Source organism: Exserohilum turcica (assembly GCF_000359705.1).
Source record: "Exserohilum turcica Et28A unplaced genomic scaffold SETTUscaffold_5, whole genome shotgun sequence".
NCBI classification, from domain to species: Eukaryota; Fungi; Ascomycota; class Dothideomycetes; order Pleosporales; family Pleosporaceae; genus Exserohilum; species Exserohilum turcicum.
This window is the reverse complement of record NW_007360266.1, coordinates 399,353-420,348: the sequence shown is the minus strand read 5'-3', so window position 1 is coordinate 420,348 and position 20,996 is coordinate 399,353. Positions and strand designations below refer to the sequence as shown.

Here is a 20,996-nt window from a genome sequence, read left to right as displayed (position 1 = left end):
GTATTTGCAGCTAGTCTAAAAGATATTAAGAAAGCTCTCTGTCTAAGAGCAAAACTCACAATAGATAAAGTAAAGAAAGCCCTCCCTACCTACTTTAAGGACCACCCGTAGCTTTTCTTGCTAAAAGAGGGAGTAGAGTTACTACCCTACTAAGGCCTAGACGTAGACCACAAAATTAAATTAATTCCCTAAGATGGCAAGCTACGAGAGATCCTATATAGACCGCTTTATAGCATGTCTAGAGACAAACTACTAGTTCTAAAGAAGACACTCCTAGACCTACTTAATAAGGGTCTTATCTATGTAAGCACCTCTTCTATAGCGTTGCTAGTTCTTTTTATATAGAAGCCTAAAGCAGGACTAAGGTTCTATATTAACTACTATACGCTTAACACTATTACGTAAAAAGACTAATACCCTCTTCCTCTAATTTATAAAACCTTAAACTAAGTTGAATAAGCTAAGTAGTATACTAAGCTAGACGTGTCTACTACTTTCTATAAAATATAGATTACTAAAGAATAAGAATGGATAATAGCCTTTTAGACAAAATTTAGCTTATACAAATAGCTAGTTACACCCTTTAGTCTAGCTAATGCTCTAAGTACGTTCTAGCACTACGTTAATTAGATCTTATAGGACCTACTAGACAACTTTATATCTACTTACTTTAAAAACATTCTAATCTTTATAGATAGCTCTCTATCTTATTACTATACCTACGTATAATCAGTTATTAAAGAACTATAAGTAACAGAACTATAACTTAAATTAAATAAGTACAAATTTAACGTCTAACGTATAAAGTGTTTAAAGTTTATCTTTAAAGTAGACAAAGGTGTCTTAATAGACCTAGAAAAGACAAAACCTTTCTAAGAGTAAAAACCCCTTACAACCATCTAAGGCGTATAAGGTTTCTTAGAATTTACTAACTTTTACTAAAGGTTTATCTCTTACTTCTTACGTTTAGTAGACCTTCTTATATAACTTACTAAGAGAGACGCTAAGTTTTAATAAGAGGCTACTTAAGAAGAGAGCTTTATAGCTCTTAAAGAAGCATTCTTTTTAGATAGAGTACTCATCGCATTCAACCCTAAACGCTATATAGTAGTAGAATATAATTCTTCTAGTTTAGCTTTGGGAGCTGTACCTCTATAAGAAGATAATAAAGGCACGCTCTATATAGTAGCTTATCTCTTTAGAAAACTGCTTACAGATAAAGCTAATTACCCAATCTACAATAAGGAACTGCTAGTAGTAATCTACTGCTTAAAGTAATAAGACACCAAACTCTATAGCGTACAAGAGTTTGAAGTTTTTATAGACTGAAAGAACTTAGAATACTTTACCTATAAGCAAAAGCTGTATAAACTCCACGTATAATAGAACTTAGAGCTTACTAACTTCTTAAATATAAAGTTGTGCTATTATCTAGGCAAGGGCAACATAAGAGTAGACGCGCTATCTTGCTAAGATTAAGATATGCTTAAGGACGTAGAGGATAAGCATGCCTCTTCTTATAAATTCATAATGCTAGTCCTAGCTTATACGCTAGACTACGTCCTAGTACAACCTATATAGACTTAAGAAACCTCCTTAGTGTTAGAAACACTACCTTAACCCCTAGACTTTCTAGCTTTAGTATTAGAACATTAGGTACAGGCAGCGCAGGATGACCCTATCTACTAAGAAGTACTAGCCGCCGTACGAGAAGGAAGACGATTGCTCTCTAGCACGCGCAAATTTGCTATCTTACTAAGTGACTATATAATTAACTAAGAAGAACAACTCTAATAGCGTGGACGTGTGTAGGTACTAGACTTTAAACTATTACGCATAGGAGTTATCTAAGTAGCTTACCTATCTCTCTTCACTAGATATCCTAGATAAGAAGAGACCTATTAGATTATTATATAAGAATAGTACTAGCCTTGTATAAGCAATAATATATGATGCTTTATATAGAGCCGCGAGCTATGCTATAAAAGCACTCTCTAGCAAGATAGAAAGTTAGTTACTTAAAGCTTCTACCTATTCCTAGTTATACGTAGCAGCACCTTATAGTTAATCTTACTATAGGCTATCCTAACTCTGTTAAAAATATAAACTTAATAGTAGTAAAGGACTAATTAGGGAAAGGCGTTGTACTAGTACCTATAAATAAGATCAAGATAATAGACGTTGCTGAGGCTTTTATACAAGAAGTCTACCGCCACCACAGCTTTCTATAGTCTATCACGTCTAACTATAGCCTCTAGTTTGTAAGCTAACTATAGGAAAACATTTACAAGCTGCTAAATATTTAGCGGAATCTCTCTACAGCTTACTACCTATAAATAGATAAGATAATAAAATAAGCTAATAGCAACATAGAAGTAGTTGTATAGATCTTTTGCAACTACAACGAAGACAATTAGGCTTAGCTTTGCCCTCTTCTAGAACTTATGCTTAACTTCTGTACAAACGCCTCTATAGGTGTATCCCCCTTCTTTCTCTGCTATAGTCACTATAATACCTTATTTCCCTAAAAAGAAGCTATCTTAGATAACTAAGAAGTGGGGGTAGCAGCTAAAGAGATAGTACGTACAATTAGTAATGCGGCGAACTCGGTAGTTTTAGCAATATTATACGCCTAACAAGAGCAAGAGAAGTAGGCAAATAAATGTCGCAAACTATCGCCTACTTATAAAGTAAGAGACTAAGTCTTGCTAGACTTACGTAACGTATAAATAGCCTAGATAAGTAAAAAGCTAGACTAAAAAAGTAGAAAGTACTAAGTTGCCTACGTATAGGACCCCTACTAAGTAGAACTTATGGTGCCTTAGGAGACAAAATCCTTCCACGTAGACAAGCTAAGGCTAGTATCTAATAACCCCTTGCTATTATAACAAATAGACGATAGCAGCCCTGCAGCTATCGTCGTACAAGAAGATAGAGAAGAAGAAGAAGACTATTTAGAATAGCTTGTATAAGGCATCACGGACGAACAAATGCAAAACAGAGAACTGCAATATCTTGTTATTGAGATAGGCTACCTAGAGGGAAGTTAGAACTTAGCTATAGCACTTAAAAACACAAAGGCCCTAAACATATAGCTCGCCTAAACTTCCTTTGTATAGAAACCTAACGGCTAGCTATAAAATAGCTAAAGGCGAAAGCTACTTAATAAGTAATAGAGACTTAGCGCTACCCCTAAAGGCCAAATAATCCCTCTTAGTGCCTAGAAGACAACGCTTAGCTAGCGTACGGACGGACAAACTATCCCCTCCTCTTGCTAAATAATAGGCGCCATAGTCCTGCTAGATGCAATTGCTATACGCACCCCCCTACTCTCTATAGATAGAGACACAACTAGCAAAGGCTATAAACTCCTTCGCCCTATCAAGACTAGCGCATAGTTATTGCAGAACGTAGCATTAAGGGCGCTACGCGAATAGACAAGGAAGGCCTTAAGGTACATAAGTTGGCTACCTAAGATTTAACAGGCATAGAGTGTTGAACGGGCGACAATAGGCAAATAACTACTAAGGCTAGGACTAAAGAAGGCATTATACAGTAATAGCCCTCTTAGATAGTAGAATATGTTAAAGACCTAGCAAAGCTTAGGCTACACTAGTTAGCTAATTTAGACGTATAATAAAGAAGTGACACTTATAAAAGTAGTAGCGAACACTTAGTACATCTCTTTAGCAACCTGTTTATTAAAAATGTACTAGACCTAGTAGTTGTTAAGCTTAACATATCTAATAATAATAGGCGCTATAGCCTAAATAGCACCTAGCGTTGTATAAGGCAGCAACTAATTAGGAACGTTAATAATCTAAGCAGTTGCTTGCTTAATAGTTTTTTAACTCCACTATTTATGCAGAAACGTAAGGCGTTGACTTAGCTATTAGCTTATATTCTATAATTAGCTATTGTATAAGAAGACTTAAGAAAGTAACTCAAATAAAAGAAAAGTTAAAGCTAAAAGGATAGAGGAAACAAGCAGTAGGTAGGGGAAGAAGAGTATTTATGCTCGCTAGACAGCGTTTGCTATATAGCACTATTGCCTAACTCTCTCTTACTTTTACTATTTACCTTTACTTTAACTATACGAGACGCTAAAACATATAATAGCAAACGAATAGAGAGAAAGAAAAAGAAGACTAAAGAATACGCATGTGATATTAGGCAAGGTGAAGGAGGGGAGTATTATAAAGGGCTACGCCGGAGAGGTATGACCTATAGGTCACATGGTAGTGAATCACATAACTTTAGTCACATGACTAAATAACGTAGTTAGCTACGTATAAATAAGCTTAAGTAAGAAAGAAGACTAATGGTCTAAGCGTTTATATAAGTATCAACTATAAAAGGAGGGCCCTCTAAATCGTTCGTTTCTATATCTTTCTTCTTCTATACAATAGGTGAATTCATACTTGTTAGTTAGGCCTCTCTCGCCTACAACATAATGTTATATAAAAGAAATGTATTAGCTATAGTATTTGGTAAAAAAATAAGTTAGAAATATTTTTAAAATAGCGAAAATTACAATTACACCTATAACTAATAATAATATAGGTTTACACATTTTTCTTTTTTCGAAATAAAAATAAAGTAAGGTATTTAAGTTACTTAAGGTACCGAAAATAACCTTTTTTTGACTTTAAAAGTCTAAACTAGATACTAGAGTGAAAGTATAAGTAGTAACTATTATAGAAGTCAAGAAAAATAGAAAAAAGAAGTAAAAAGGAACTAAGCTAAAAGAGTAATAAAGACTAACTTAGATAATTGAGTATACTAAATACTTTATTAATAATATTCTTAATGAAAGTACTAAAATCAACAGAGTCTATGTTACCGGTGAAAGACTATGATTAACAGTATAGTTTTATTTATACTGTTTATCTCCTATAGTAAATAATAATACTTAGTCAAAGAAACGCTGGAGTTAGTTTGAAATACTAACTATGTAAAAGGCTTCCTAAAATTAGTAAGTATCATAAAAGAAAGTGTAAAAAGAGTAGTAAAAGTATACCAAAGAGTAGTAGAAAGAAATAAGGATTGAAGTTCTTAAAGATAAGTTAGTAAACCTAGCTTAGTAAAACTTAAGAATGAAGAATTAATGTTAGAGCTGCGCAAGCTGTAGTATAAAGAATTTACTTAGTTATCATAGTTATAACTTAAAGTATTCTTATTAATGAAAATAAGTAAGAAAGCTGATACTAATAGTAGTCACAGCGCTTTTTAAAAGAAGAAATGCGTTATTTTTATTAGCACTATGGTTATTAGTATTATATATAAGTAAAAGAAAAGCTAAAGTATTATTATGAGTTATAATGAAGTAAGTAATGATAAAAATAATGAACAAAAGAAATAAAGTTGGAATAACTAAATAGATAAGAAGTAATAGTAAAACTTAATACTAGTAAAAAGACTATTTATTGGGAAACTATTATAGAAGAAGCATAAGGTTGCTATTATAGTTATTCTAGTAGCTTTAAGTAACTACTAAAGTGCTAGTTATAAATTTATTAACTAAACAGAGTAATACTATAAAGTAGAAAAGAATAAAAAAAGAATATTAAAGCTATTATCCCGAGGCACAGGGTCAACATAACCCTTATACTAACTAAGCACAACTTACATATGAGAAGAAACATAAATTAATAGTTTGGTCAATAAGAAAAATTAATCAATAATATCTCTTAAAAGAATCTCTTACTTGAAGAACTAACTACTTATATTTAATCTCTCATCTTTCTTCTATAGCCTATAGAAAGAGGATGATCCTATAGTTCTATTCTCTTTACTAAGTAGGTATTATAGTTCTAGACTATACTTTTATGGATAGTAAAGCCTAAGAGGCTATATTTAACTTCTTAGTAGATTGGATAGCTAATACACACTAATAGCAAAGATAAGAAAAATAGTAATACTACTTGAAGTAGTAGTAGAAGTCCCTCTAACTCTAAAAAAAGAACTACAACCTATGAGGAAAGAATAGAATAAGGTTTACTTAATTTATTTTACGTAAGTAGACACGAGTTATCAATATTGTAACTTAACTACTTTAAAAGGAGAAGCAGAAGTAAAAGTTCAAGGAATTTGAAATTAAGTTTATTAAACAAGAAATACCTAACTGAAATAAGCTAAACTAGCACTTATTTAAGAAGTACTAAGCTAAAGAGGCTAATAATGAAGCATTTTAATAAAGAAATAGAAGAGAAGAAGAGACGTTATTATGAGTAGAAGTAAGAGAAGCTCTAGCAAACCTTAGCTACCTAAGAAAGCTACGTCTTATAGTATTATATTTAAAGAATAGGGGATTTTTATTGGTTGATAAATTATCTAAAGAAGAAACTGAATTAATCAGTAAGTTTATCTAAGTATAGTTCTTTATATAAGGTACTAGTATTATAGTATAAAAGTTGTTTATTAGTTAGTGAGTTTATTTAAGTAAGTAACTTTACTATTAGCAAGACAACTTTTATAAAAGAAGTTACTTTAATAATAAGAAAGAGTAATATCTACACTATGATTTCTAACTAGGTAGAAAAAGTAAATACTACGTTAGTAGTAGCTATAGCCTACCTCAAGTATAGTACGTTATTCTTCAATAGTAGTAATATGATAAAATTCTTCAAGAAATTTATAAAGTAGACTACTAATAGTAGTATCTCTATGACAATGAAAGTCTCTATTATCTCTAACTACTTATTAAGTAAGAACAAGTTATTATTAAGAACTTTGAAGAAGCTTCTTAGATACGTAGATAAGAACTAAAAAAAGCTTAAATTTAGTATAAAGGAACACTAGAAAGACTAGGACACTTTAGTCTTAATAGGTAAGCGCCTTTACTCAAAAGCCTATACCTAAGAAGGCTTGAGAAGATAGCCTAAACTTAGAGGGTACTATACTTCTTTTACTAGTATAGCTAACGAGGTTCATAAGCGAGTTGGTCACCCAAGCGAGTTGGTCACTCCCTACTAGCGCGTTAACGTTAACACGTTATCACAGTCTTTTATCATAACTACTACTATTACTTACACTATCTATCTTAAATGCGTAGGTACAAGCGTTGTGTCTAGTCTGCTTGCAACGCCCGCCCTACCGCTCTCCTTACAACCTCTTTAACGCAATCTTACTATTACTATAACTACTACCTGCCTATTTAGCTAATACTTTTTATACTTTGCTTATAGTAAGGGTCTCTTCTATCTATATATATTGCTACCTATAGCTCTTACGCTTATCTGCTATATCTAGAGCCTCTTAAAGAGTAGCTACTTCCTCTTTTATAAGCGTTATTTCATATGCTATTTACTAAGCCTTTTTACTTAGCTATATAACTTTTATATTAAAAAAGTTTATAGAAAACTTAAAATAGTTTCTTACTCTTTATTAAATAAGAGTACTTTAAGCCTTAACCTCGCGCGAGTAGCGTGGTGTCTGCGCCTACTAGGCAGCTGTCTGTTATAGTAATTGTATAGGTGTCTGCACTACTACATTAAGCTTAGATAGCATAGCCTATAGGTTGTGTAGGACTAGACTAGCACCTCTAAAGCTAGCTTGGATATTCCTCTTCGTGATAGACTGCTTAAAAGTAGTCTTAAAGGCTAGTAGATAGGTCTCTTTGCTAATATAGTAGGTGCGGTTGTGTGCTAAGCCTAAAATAGCGTTGCTATACTTGCGCGTTAATAGTAAGAAGTAGGCAACGTTAATAGGCTATAATAAGTAAGATAAGTGCGCAGGCATGTAGAGAAATATGATATTTTTCTGCTTATAAAAATCTTATAAATTAATAATGTAGTAGCTCTTATAGCTATTAAAGAATAAGTAGTCAATACCTACCTATAGTAGAGCTCTTTATTGAAGTATTAAAGTTCCTTAACTAGGCAAGACTAAGCTAATTATTTATTTAGCTATTAAAACTAACTTTAAGAACTTGGTTAGTAGGCAAATTCTTAAACTAGACGTTAATAAGCAATATTGCCTACAAAGACAACAAAGGGTGGTATTTAGCGACCTAACGCGCCCACGCCTTAGATTATAGTAACCTGCTTATAGTTCCCTAGCTATATCTACTTCTTAACTCTATATTCTTCTAATACTATAAATAATAACTATAATAAGAACTTGCCTATTATAAAGCTAGTTTTATTAAAATTGTATATATTGTTGTCTATAATACCTTACTTCTACCTTGTCGCCTGGACTAAGTTAAACTAGGGCTAGATAGCTACTAGATCCTTATCGGCGGCTTGCTAGTAATTATAGGAATAGCTCTAGCGCGTATAGAGCTTAGTAGTCTACCTAATAAAGTTGTTAACCTAATTCTTACCAATGAAGTTGCTACTACGCTTTTCTAATAGTTTATTAGCTATAATTTAAACCTTAGCCTTTATAGAGGCAAATCCACGCGTAGACTCTTCAAGAATATATCTAATGATAGCCTCCTCTTAAAATTTATTTAGGCGATTTAAATTTCGTTTATAGTTGTGTTAGAGGCGCTTTTGAGCCTATTAATTAGATTTTATACTTTAAGGCACGTTATAGATAAAGGCAGCGCATCTTTAGCTTTGAATACATTATAATTAGATATTAAAAAGAGTAAGTTAAAGATCTAATTCAAGATAAGTTCATTAATAGTTATATTATTATGATATAACGCGTTGTAGTATTAACGTCAACGCGCTAGTAGGGAGTGACCAACTCGCTTAGGTGACTGACTCGCTTGTGAACCACGTTAATGCGTATTTAACTAATAAAATATTCCTAGAATTCAAGATAAGTATACTATTCTTCTAAGGCTTATTAAGAGAAGATAATGAATTAGTCTTTTACTTAATAATAGCTACAACTATAAAGAATAACTAAGACTCTTATAATAGCAAAATATCTATAGTTGTCTTAAAAACTATTATATAGTAAAAAGAAAGCTTTTATTAGTAACGTATTCCATCACCGAGCGGGCCACATCACCGAGTGTGCCACTTTTTCTTGGCATCACGAACTTCATGTACGAAAACTTAGATTACTCTACACTAGCTATAGATGCTTCGTACGACTTACTTGTATCTAAAAGAGAATCTTCTTCTACATCTTTCTGGCACGTACGAGAGTTATGGCCTGTCCTCCCACAGGTTCTACAGTGCCGTTGACCTAGTAGGGCCCTTTCTTGACTACCCTCACCACGTGCCTTCTTTGATGTCGTACGACTAGCAGAACTACTTTCAGCTACCTGCGATGCCCCTGCACCAAAGTCTAGTGTCCCACCTGTCTGAATTCGCTTTCTTTTGCGCCCTCGGCGCTTTGTTACTGCTGCTAATTGCTCTTCAAGCTCTCTTACGCGGGCCTTTATAAGCACATTCTTATGTAGCATCTCCTCAGCCCCTTTAGTGTGGGTGGTCAATGCGTGCAACGGGTCAGACAATGCAACACCCCCTGCATCTCCCAAAGTAGAACCCACCAATTTCAAATCCCCACAACTCCACCACTATGACAGCTATCGAAAAAGCGCTTGCGGCAATCAATTCGCAAGGTCTAGAAGGACAAATCTCGTACCGTACAGCTGCAAAAATATATGGTGTTGCGGCATCAACTTTAACGCGTCGCCACCAAAACAAAACGCGGTCGCGTGCAGCCGCTGCACACCCACGACGACTACTCTCACCACAACAAGAGAAATACCTTGTCCAGCACATAGAAAAACTCTCTAAGCGTAGTACTTCACCGTCCCAAGAGATGATTAAAAAATGTGTTGCTAATATTGCAAAAAGACAGCCATCTAACAGCTGGGTTACAAGATTTCTTCGGCGGAACAGAGAGAAAATTATCACCAGAAACACCGCCGGCATCGACCAAAACTGCAAAAAAGCTGACGATTTTGAAGATTACTATAACTACTTCCGTCTACTTCACGATTATATCGAGAAATACGATATCCAGCCGCAAAATATCTATAATATGGACGAAAAGGGCTTTCTCCTTGGTGTCACTTCAAGGACCAAAAGGGTGTTCTCTAAGAGACTTTGGGATGAAAAGAAAGTTCGAGCAGCTGTTAGAGACGGCAGCAGGGAGTGGATAACAACTTTAGACTGTATTTGTGCTGACGGGAGCTGGATATCGCCTATGATAATCTTTGAGGGCAAAGCTGGACTTCGAAACAACTAGGTAGAGCACCTAGATCCTTCCCAACACTAGATGTTTTTTGCTACTAGCGACTCGGGCTAGAGTAACGATATTCTAGGGCTATCTTGGCTTAAGCAGGTGTTTTAGCGCCAAACGAAAGACAAAGCAAAGCGTGATTATTAGTTGCTGATCCTAGACGGTCATGGGAGTCATCAGACTCCAAGTTTTCGAGAGTTTTGTGACTCTAACAGGATTCTCCTAGCTACTCTCCCTCCCCACTCATCTCACCGACTCCAGCCACTCGACGTTGGCATGTTCAAGCCCCTCTCGAGCGCGTATACCGAAGAACTCAATAGTCTGTCCCACCGCAGTCAAGGCTTGGTGGAGGTGCACAAAAGTGACTTTTTATGGTTATTTTAGGCGGCGTGGACACGGGCGTTCACGTCCAACAAGATACTAAGCTGTTTTCGAGCTACTAGCGTCCACCCGCAGGATGGTAATGCCGTGCTTAAACATCTCAAAAAGTCAACACCACAACAAGATATTAATCCAGAACTTAGAGAGCATGGTAATGGGGATACTACAAGAGAGCTGTCTAATTTTCTAGACAAAACTATGACGGGTTGTGCTAAAGTTATGGTCTCTGCGGTAAAAGACACCATTGCTTCACTCCAGGTCAACAACGAGATTTTGCACCACGAAAACACCAATCTACGAGAAGTACTTGCTATCAAAAATCATCCAAAGAAGCAAAAGAAGCCTCTAGAGCTCCAGCAAAGCAAGCAGTATCATACTCCGGCGGTGGTGTGGAGTCCTAGGACAATAGAAGATGCGAGAGCTCAAGAACGTCAAAAAAAACACCAAGAAGAGCTTGAAAAACTCCAAAAAAAAATAGAAACAACAGGAACGAGCTGCTAGTATAGCTCTACGAGAAAAATTAATAGACAAAGCAAGGACTGCGCGGGAGTTAAAGAAAATAGCGAGAGATAAAGAGAGAGAAGTGAGGGCCAAAGAACTCTAGTTAAGACGCGCCCAAAAAGCTCGCGATCGCGCAGTCGCAACTTTAAAAAAAGCTCGCGATAAGCAAAATATACCTAAACGAAAAGCTTCATCGTCTCAAAAGTCAAAAAAGTCAAAGGGTGGTGGCGATGCAGGCAGCCAAAGTGGTGGTGCGTCTGCATCGTCGGCTGCGCAGCCCACCACCAAAACAACGATGCGCGGCCGCAACATTAAACTGCCAAAGAAATTTGAGTAGATAGGATTGTTTTTTGAACTATTTAGACTACTCTACTAAAGAATCTCGTGATAATAGCTTTTGTATGGTGCTCTACAGCCTCATTTTTGATAGGCGGACATTTTAGTGGTGGTGTTGCATTGTCTGACCCGTTGCACGCATTGACCACCCACACTAATAAGCTTTGAAAAGCCTTCTTGTGCAGTAGTTGGCGATCGTACGAAAGACTCTCTTACAAGCTTTGATTGTGACTCAAATTCATGCGAATTACTTAGTGTTCTTGACGTCCAGGGTATTTCTAGCTGAGCTTCTTGTGGTGGAGTATGAAGGCGTACGTCAAGGCGATCAATAACTCTCTGCGCGTCGATAGGGACTAGCCCTGCTGCCTCAAAGGCCTTCTTGCAGTTATCGGACGTAAACACGTCAAAAAACGCGTCTCGAAAGGCTGGAAGGAAGCGCTCCTTATTAATATGCCAGACATGGTGGCGTGCCAAGTCTCGTACGCGTTGAGAGTACTTGTGCTTAAGAGGCAAAAAGCAGACAACGTCAAGTGGCTGAAGTATGTGCGATGAATGAGCAGGCATACAGAGGGTAAGGATCTTTCGTACGAGGCAGTAATCCTTAAATTCTTAGTTAAGGTGGCTCTCATGGCCGTCAAGGATGAGTAGCCTGTATAACCCCACCTAACGCGTCTTTGTATGCTCGTCAAAGTGCTTTAACCACGCGAGACCAAGCTCATTGTTCGTCCAGCCGTTCTCTGATACTGAAAGCTTCCAGTCGTACGGTATATCCGCTTCTTCGTACCATGCAGAGATGTGGACGCGTCCCTTGTAGATAATGAATGGCGGGGTAGCGTATCCCGCAGCGCAGATGCTCTGGATGACTGTAACCCACTCGCGATTGCCTGGCTGCGTGAGAGTAGGCCTCGTACGACGCTCTGCGCCTGTGACTACCTTCATTGAGCCAATTACGCCCATCTGAAAGCCAGTTTCATCAAAGTTATGGATGTCGTCTGAATGAACTCTATACTTCTCAACCGTCTCTCGTACGAGCTTGAACCACGCGTTAATAATCTCTAGATCCTCTTGTTGAGTTCTCTAACGATCCTTTGCTCGACTAAAGGCTGTTCTAAGCTCGTCTGTACAAGTAACAAACCGCTCTGCCCAGCATTTGCCTAAAGGCTCGCCATCTCGTTCGCGTAGTAGTTTCTCCGCCATATCTGCTACTTCACATAGACGGGGGGCAAATCCTCGCGAGTCTAGGTTAAGAATATATCGTACGATAGTTTGCTCTTTAGACTTAGTTAGCTTCTGGCAATTTGGCTGTGTTGTAGGTTAAAAGGTGATTCCTTGAAGCCGCCGAGAGATCTGCTGATGATGGACGTTGTAGGCTGCTGCAGCGCGTCGAATGCTCTTAAACTGGCCTGTACGATAGGCCTGAACAGCTAGAGTAAGCCTACCTTTTTGCTGAGTTAATATCGCGTTCTGTTGTTGGGGCATTATCTTTCGTACGTGAAGTTCGTGATGCCAAGAAAAAGTGGCACACTCGGTGATGTGGCCCGCTCGGTGATGGAATACGTTACTTAGTATTTTAGTTAGTTTCTAAAACTTATTAAGTATTCTTATCTAGTACCTTATATTACTAAAATCTAGGCTATGTAAGTTTGAGGTACTTTCCTTCTTCTTTATACGCTAAGCTATAAGTTACTATAAACCTCTAATAAACTTAAAAAGAGTTATCTTTCATAATACGTAATAATAAAAATACTACACTTAAGAAGAAAACGTCTAGATAGTTTATATATACTATACTTATACTATTAGTACTACTGAAGGTATAAGCCTTATTACTAATAATCTTAACTAAGATCTAATAGTTTAGACACTTTTAGCTCTCTATATACTTAAGCTATAATAAAAGAAAATTAAGTTAGATCTTCTTATAAGTAGTCTCTTCCTTAAGCACTACTACAAATACTTATCAAATAACAACCTAGCTAGCTACTACTACTATCCTAAGCCTTACGCATATTTCAATAAGCTCGACTTACAGAAAATTAGTGAAATAATAAGATAGAACTTACTCTATAAGTAATATGAAGAGGAAGGTTTTATTATAGTTAAGAGCTTTATATAGCTATAAGAGGAGGGGTATTAAGCTATTAATTAAAAAAAGCTTTATAATATATAACTACTACTAGCGCTATGTCTGGGAATAAGAGAACTTAGGATAGTTTTGTGTAATATACTAATCGCTAGTCTAATAGATCATCTATGCTAATATTAAGTACTAGCTCTTATACGTAGGACTACGCTAAAAGTATACTTTAGTCTTATACCTATACTATACTAAGTTTGTAAAGCTTAGTAATAAGATAGTATTTACTTATATTAACTTAAACCTAACATAAGCTATATGAGAAGACTTAGGAGGAGATATAATCTAAAGAAGCGTCTTAGTAGATGATAAAGATAATAAGAACTATACCTTAGTAATAGAAGGCTTCTATACGTATATTCAAAAGTATATAGAGTAGAGAAAAGATAGAGGTATAAAAAAAGCTAGTATGGAAATCTAAAGTTAAAAGGATGTAATTAACGAGCCTAAAGAGCTTAAGAAATAGTTTTCTAAAGTATAATAGAGACGCACACCTTATCAAAAAGGAGAAGCCTATATTACTAACCTTCTACTCTTATATAGCTCCATAGAGCTAGCTACTAAGAACTATCATATAATTCTACTTTAGTATATAACTATACGTATTAGTATAATAGAAGTACTAGCTATAAGAACTTATAAAGATCTTCTTAAAGCTTATTAAACGCTTATAGCACTTCTAAGCTTTCTATTTAGCTACTTAGATAAGTATAGTAAGATTAAATAGGCTTTTATAGCTAACTTGAAGTTTAACTTTAATTCTTATATCTAAAAAGCCTTAGTTAGATAAGCTTGTTGAAATGATCTACCAGTATAAGAAAAGTTTTAAGCGAAGATTATAAATAGAATCGTAAAGTTAATCTACAACTTTATTCTAAATACTAGAAATGCTATAATCATATAGCTAAAACGCCTACTACTATCAATTATAAAGCTAGAATATGATACTTTTTATACAAACTTCATAAAAAGCATACTAAGTTAATTATTCTTTGTGAATAATAAAGTATATCGAGATAAAGTGAAAGACTAGTTTAAATAAGATAACAACTCCTCTAAAGCTAATATAGTTAGCTGCTTATAGATAAAACTTACGCTAGAACTCAATGAGAACTTAGCTACGTAGGCTTTAGGCCTCTTAATCTCTTAGTCTAGAAAGTTATTTTTTTCTAACTTATAATTTGCCTCTTAGTATACTAGGTTGGCGCTATTATAGCTTTAGTATTAGTTCTGGTTTATTATTACTACTATAATTACTGTACTTTCTCTCTTTATTACGCTGAGTTACTAGCCTGAGTATATAACTAAGGCGTAGTAGTTAACTCCAAAAAGAACTATAAAAGTAAGCTATAGACGCTAAGTTAGAAATAGAGAACCTAGTATCTAAATAGAAGCCTACAAAGAAGATGAGATAGCTATATACAAAAAATAAGATAAATAAAGGTAGTTAATAAATTATAACTAAGAAAGGACTAAAGAGTACTTTAAAGAAGGATATTTAGTATGCAGTAAAGGTAAGCTTAATAGGGCAAAGCTTTTAAGCTTAGAAGGTTTATACTGAGGCATAAGGTTACTATAACTCTTATATCAACTAAGTACTACTTACTTTTAAGAAAGAATATAAATTAGTAGTTAAGTCCATAAGAAAAGATAATTAATAATGTTTCTTAGAAAAATCTCTTACTTAAAGAACTAACTACTTATATTTTACTCTCTCCCATCCCCTAATGCGTCTATAGGGAGGGGAAGAGCCTATAGTTCTGTTCCCTCTACTAAGAAGACATCGCAGTTCCACACTACACCTCTATAGTATAAGTAGTAAAAAAGATATATTATAAAAGGAGTAATATTCTACACGTTAGAAAGAAGCTTATGCAGGTTACTTACTACTACTACTTTACTACTATTATAACCTACTACTACTATATAATTTAAAATTCAATTACTTGGAACGTAAGAGCCTAAAATCTAAAAACCTGATAATTATACTACTCTCTATTCAACGTAGCGCTAGTAGCTATAGAAGTCTATAGCGCAATATTAGAATAGCTATAGGCTAGTCTCTATAACCTTAACACTATCTATATCTGTGTAATACTCTTCTTCTTCTATCTCTTCTTAAGAAACTCTTTCTTAACACTATCTATTATACATAACTACTACTTCTCTACTTTATCGTTTATTCCCTTTAGTATAGCAACTTAGTAATTCTTTTGCTATACTATATTTATATATTTAAGTAGTGAAAAGCTTTACCCCTATTATTGTTATATTTAATTTTAGCTAGCATTAATAATTATATATGGTAAAAAGACTACTTAGTATTCTCAACTTAGTGATACACATTCTTAGCTACTTTTGTTAAAGTAGACCTTTTACTAAATATATAAATAAGAGTAAAAGTTAGTATTACTAAGAAGGCTTAGTATTATAAATAAATATAAATCTAGACTCTCACTACTTATTAAAGTAGATAATATTATGACTAGAGTAAATAGTGTCTATTTAGATATGAACTAGTTGCTTAGTTAGTTAGTTAGTTAGTTAGTTAGTTAGTTAGTTAGTTAGTTAGTTAGTTAGTTAGTTAGTTAGTTAGTTAGTTAGTTAGTTAGTTAGTTAGTTAGTTAGTTAGTTAGTTAGTTAATTAGTTAATTAGTTAGTTAGTTAGTTAGTTAGTTAGTTAGTTAGTTAGTTACGTATAGAGTATAGTAGAGTAGAAGAAAGATACTATAGAATTCTAAGTCAATATACTAACGAATAGCGTAATAGTAGTAATATATTTAAAACTAAAATTAGAATAACTACCAGAGCATTAAAAAGCACCTATATCTTAAAGCTCGATTATAGTAGTCATCATACACCTACTACGCAGCTTTAATAGGCTATTACTTATTTAAAGTTACTTAAGCTAAATGCTATATATAGCTATTGCGTAATTGCTAGTATCTTTGATATACTTATATCTCTAATAAGTAGCTACTTATTAGAGATACTAGAGAAGATAGACTAGCTTATTAGACAGAAGAGAAGATATAACGCGCTTTACTGATATAAATCCATAGATAGATATAAGAGGTAAGATAATTATACTTCTAGTTAATACTATATAAGTAGAGTTACTCTATAACCCTAATAGGTTACCACTTATTAAAGTAGTCTATAATGAGCTTAAATAAAAAAAAACTTAATAGTAGTAATAAGAGGAAGTAGTAGTAGTTAAGTAGTTATTATATAACTCTTTAAGAGGTGCTTATTAAGTTAAAGCTATTAGATTAGGCAAAAATCTAACTAAAAATAGAATTACTTAGTAGTTTTAGCGTTTAGGAGTACTAAGGCTTTAGCTACTAAGAGCTAAGTAATAGATTATATACTCTATTTATTCTATCTATTAATATATCTAGTAGATAATAGGAGCCTATTTAAGTTTGTTAATCTCTATTAGAAGTGATACTATCTCTCTTTCGCGATTGACTAGAAATTTGCCTTGGAAATTGAACTAGAGCATTTTTTTCTTAGCGTGGCGAATAAGTCTCCATCTTAGGATCTCTTTTTCTATAATAGTGTAACGGGCTAGGTAGCCCGCTACAGTACAGATAGCGGTGGCTATCTTATGTATCAACTACGCAACGATATCAGCAGCTCTGATATCTTGTGCCAGCCTTTTTGGCGCGGTGGGCGCGTTGTAGTTGCGTGCGCAGTCTAATAGGACTCGACCCGTTACAAATAGCTCTCCTAATACTCAACCTTTTTAGGTAATAGATAGCTTATCTTATAGCTATAATATACATCTATAACTAACTAATATAGAGTAGCACACTAGCTATAATTAGTAATAAGTTTTTAGTCTACCTACCTTACTAAGACTTAGGTCTCTATATAATAGCCTAAAGAGATATAACTTACTACCTATTATAGCTAGCGTACTACTATATATTAGTAAGTTATAGATCTATATTATAGCTATAAAATAAGGTATCTATTAACTAAATAGGTCTAGCATTAGGAGAGCTATTATCAAAAAGGAGATCCCAAGGTGGAGACCTACTAGCCACGCTACTTTTTCTTTAGTGCCTCTCCTAATACTAGGTCCAATAAGGTAATTCATAGTGTGCTAAGGTATAGGGTTAATATAATACTTATACTATCTATGCACCACTTACTCTCTTAAAAGAACGTAAATTAGTAGTAAAGTTTAGAGGAAAAATCAATAATTGATAACGTGGTTCACAAGTGAGTCGCTAACCCAAGCGAGTCGCTAACGCCCCACCAGCCCATCAACTTCATCACTATAACGCGTGATGTCTCAACAACGCAACCGTCTATTAATATATTCTAAATCTAATCTTCAACTTACTCTTTTTAACGTCTAGTTGCAACGTGTTTAGAGTGTAAACTGTGCTACTACTATCTACAACGTCCTATAAAGAACTCTATCTGATCAACGCGCTAGAAAGCGCCCTTAACGCGACTGCGAGCCGAAATCGAAGCGTCTAGATAAGCTAGAAGAGGAGGCTATAGTTAAGCGTATTCTTAAAGAGTCTGCGCGAGGATTTGCGCCTACAAAGCTTAGCGTTCGAGTAATGGCTGATAAACTATTAGAGGAGCGTGGTGGCAACCCTGTTGGCAAGAACTAGGTTAACAACTTCGTTAAGCGGACTCCTGAGCTCTGTACGCGCTAGAGCCGTCCCTATAATCACCAGCGAGCCGCCTGCGAGGATCCAGTGGCTATCCAGCGCTAGTTCGACTTAGTCTAGGCGACAAGGCAGAAGTGGGGTATTGTGGACAACGATATCTACAACTTTAACGAGACTAGCTTTATGATAGGCAAGATTTTATTACAGTTAGTTATCACAGCATTAGAAGGATATAGGAAAAAGAAGCGGATACAGCTAGGCAACCGTGAGTGGGTTACTGTGATCCAAGGCGTGGGCGCGTTGGGTCGCCGAATACCACCCTTCGTTGTCTTTGCGGGCAAGGTGCTTATCAACGTCTAGTTTAAGGATTTGCCTACCGACTGGGTTCTTGAAGTCAGTCCTAATAGCTAGACGAATAATTAGCTTAGTCTTGCCTAGTTAGAGCACTTTGATACCCATACAAAGAGCTCTACTGTGGGTGGGTATTGACTGCTTATTATTAATGGCCATAAGAGCCACTGCTCTGTCGATTTCTGAGATCTTTGCAAGGAGAAGAATATTGTGCTTCTCTGCATGCCTGCGCACTCATCTCACCTGTTGCAGCCCCTTGACGTCGCCTGCTTCTCGCCGTTGAAGCGCAAGTATGGCGACGCTGTTTCAGGCTTAGCACGCAACCGTACCCACTATATTAGCAAGGAAACCTTCCTACCAGCCTTTAAGGCTGCTTTTGAGCAGTCTATCACGAAGGAGAATATCCAAGCTGGCTTTAGAGGCGCTGGTCTAGTCCCACACGACCCACAGGCTGTGCTATCTAAGCTTGATGTGGTGGTGCAGACACCTGTACAATCACCGCAACAGGTAGCCGCCTGGCAGGCGCAGACACCACCCAACGCGCGCGAAGTTGAGTCTCAAATTGGTCTTATTCAAGAGAGCGTGAGAAAACGCCGTAGGTCTTCTGCCAATTCACTCACTAAGCAGATCGCGCAGCTAAGTAAGGGGGCCCAGCAAATGGCACATAAAATGACGCTTATGATGGAGGAAATGGGTACGCTTTGAGCGGCTCTTGACGAGTTAAATAAGCGTAAAAGCCGCAAGCGGCGATACGTACGGACAGAAGAGACTCTTACTGTAGGCGAAGTACAAGAAGTATTAGCTGAACAGGCGGGTAGCAGTTGTGGTGATGGTGAGAGTGCGTCGAAGAAGGTGCGAGGAGAGCGGCGGTGCGGGCGTTGCAAGCAGACTAGACACAACGCTCGTACCTGCGTAGTTGAGATAGATAGTGCAAGTAATAGTAGCGATTCTAACAATTAATTCGGTGTATCGCAATAGGTTATTGACTGTGATAAAAAACTGTGATAACGTGCTGATGTAGATGTAGTGGTGGGGCGTTAGCGACTCGCTTGGGTTAGCGACTTACTTGTGAACCACGTTATTTTAAATAAAAATCTTTTATTTAAAATATAGTTTTTTGTAATTTACCTATTTTCTTGTAGTTCTTTAAGTAAGAAAAGGAGCTTATAGTTTTATTTAAGATACTAAAAAGAGATCCTAAGGTGGAGACCTATTCGCTAGTCTCCTCCCTAGGGTTAGAGTATAATAACGAGCGTGGTATAGAATAAGGGGGAAGCTAGGTTTTGGGTAAGCTGACATTTCTATCCCTTCACCACTACCTCTTAACCCACTTTAGATCTAGAATTAGGGTTGTATAAGTCTATTATCTATTGTTTTCCTTTTCTTTCGCGTTCCCATAAAATCTACAATGACTTACGATATCAAGATATCAAGAAAGTGTTATATCATAGAGATAGAGGTACTGTTTCGTATTAGGATAGAGTGATAGGATATTCCATATCAACGTAACGATATTATTTCCTATAGCAATCTTTCCCTTTGCTCTTGCCACTGATCATTGGGTAAGTTACACCTTGCAACATTGAGTTCAAATCACGCCAGGACTGATTACCAATTAGACTTGTGGTAATAATCCACGAGCGCCGAACGGAGCCTTGTCAGGCAGTGGTGTTTGCAATCATTGGGTAAATGGAAACATAGTTGCAACACAGAGATGTAGTGGTGTAAGTTTGTGCAGGATGCTCTCTACATTCTTCAGGTTAATCAAATCAATAGAACTTCCCATGTTTTGATCCTGATCACGGTTGTTGGCCAGGCGCAGACAATCATGGTGGCACTCTTGTTGCGCACTGTTGCTCACCTCCTACCAATAATGGGTATATGCACTGTGGTTCCATTCCTTATTAAAGACGTTTGAGGTCATTGGGTCGGCTATTGTTTTTTCGACTGCGGTACGAAGATGCGCCACATTGCTGATAGCACAAGCCAATGGTAAAATATTCTCATGCAAACCATGTATTCTTGGATGATAGTATCCCCCTGAAACGACTGAAAATCTATCAAGGGCTGTAACAAATGATGTAAAGATATACGGTCGAGAGTCAATGAAGCAACGAGACATACGAGGACATACCAGACACATTCCTCCTATGTGCTGTAACAGTTCTCTTCACCTTCGCTACTCTTCCTCTAAATCACCAAGCGAGCGGTACTTGCAGTAAGTATGAAGCGGCGGGCTACATATACGTAATGACGTCAACGCTGTCACAAACATGGCGGGAACATGAAGCATCAGCTACTCTAATTTCTGTGACTAATCTGTCTATACACAGGATGATAGTGGAATGGTGAAGAAACAGTTACAAACGGAAAGCTATGTCAATATCATCATTCTACTTGTGCTAAGTAGGATGTTCTGCTCTTGTGTTCACCGAAACAGATCTAGTACTCCACAGAGGATCCCCAGGGCCGAATTACGGATCATTCCTCTGATGTCACAGTTA

The 20,996-nt window shown here is 36.1% G+C and overlaps 3 protein-coding genes across 3 annotated transcripts; 2 read left to right on the top strand and 1 right to left on the bottom strand.

The window, feature by feature from the left end:
- Positions 1-10,536: 10,536 nt before the first annotated feature.
- Positions 10,537-11,404, top strand: SETTUDRAFT_164598 (uncharacterized protein; the record flags this gene model as incomplete). The annotated part of the gene is made up of 2 exons (XM_008030758.1): positions 10,537-10,963; positions 11,172-11,404. Coding segments are annotated over 2 exons (627 nt in total), but the record flags the coding sequence as incomplete, so codon positions are not given.
- A 263-nt stretch (positions 11,405-11,667) lies between these two features.
- On the bottom strand, positions 11,668-12,327 carry SETTUDRAFT_77516 (uncharacterized protein; the record flags this gene model as incomplete). The annotated part of the gene is made up of 2 exons (XM_008030704.1): positions 11,668-11,978; positions 12,039-12,327. Coding segments are annotated over 2 exons (600 nt in total), but the record flags the coding sequence as incomplete, so codon positions are not given.
- A 7,573-nt stretch (positions 12,328-19,900) lies between these two features.
- SETTUDRAFT_33465 (uncharacterized protein) lies at positions 19,901-20,410 on the top strand (the record flags this gene model as incomplete). The annotated part of the gene is made up of 4 exons (XM_008030597.1): positions 19,901-19,951; positions 19,974-20,054; positions 20,112-20,216; positions 20,252-20,410. 4 exons carry the CDS (start codon positions 19,901-19,903, stop codon positions 20,408-20,410), a joined length of 396 nt encoding a protein of 131 aa, XP_008028788.1.
- Positions 20,411-20,996: the final 586 nt, after the last annotated feature.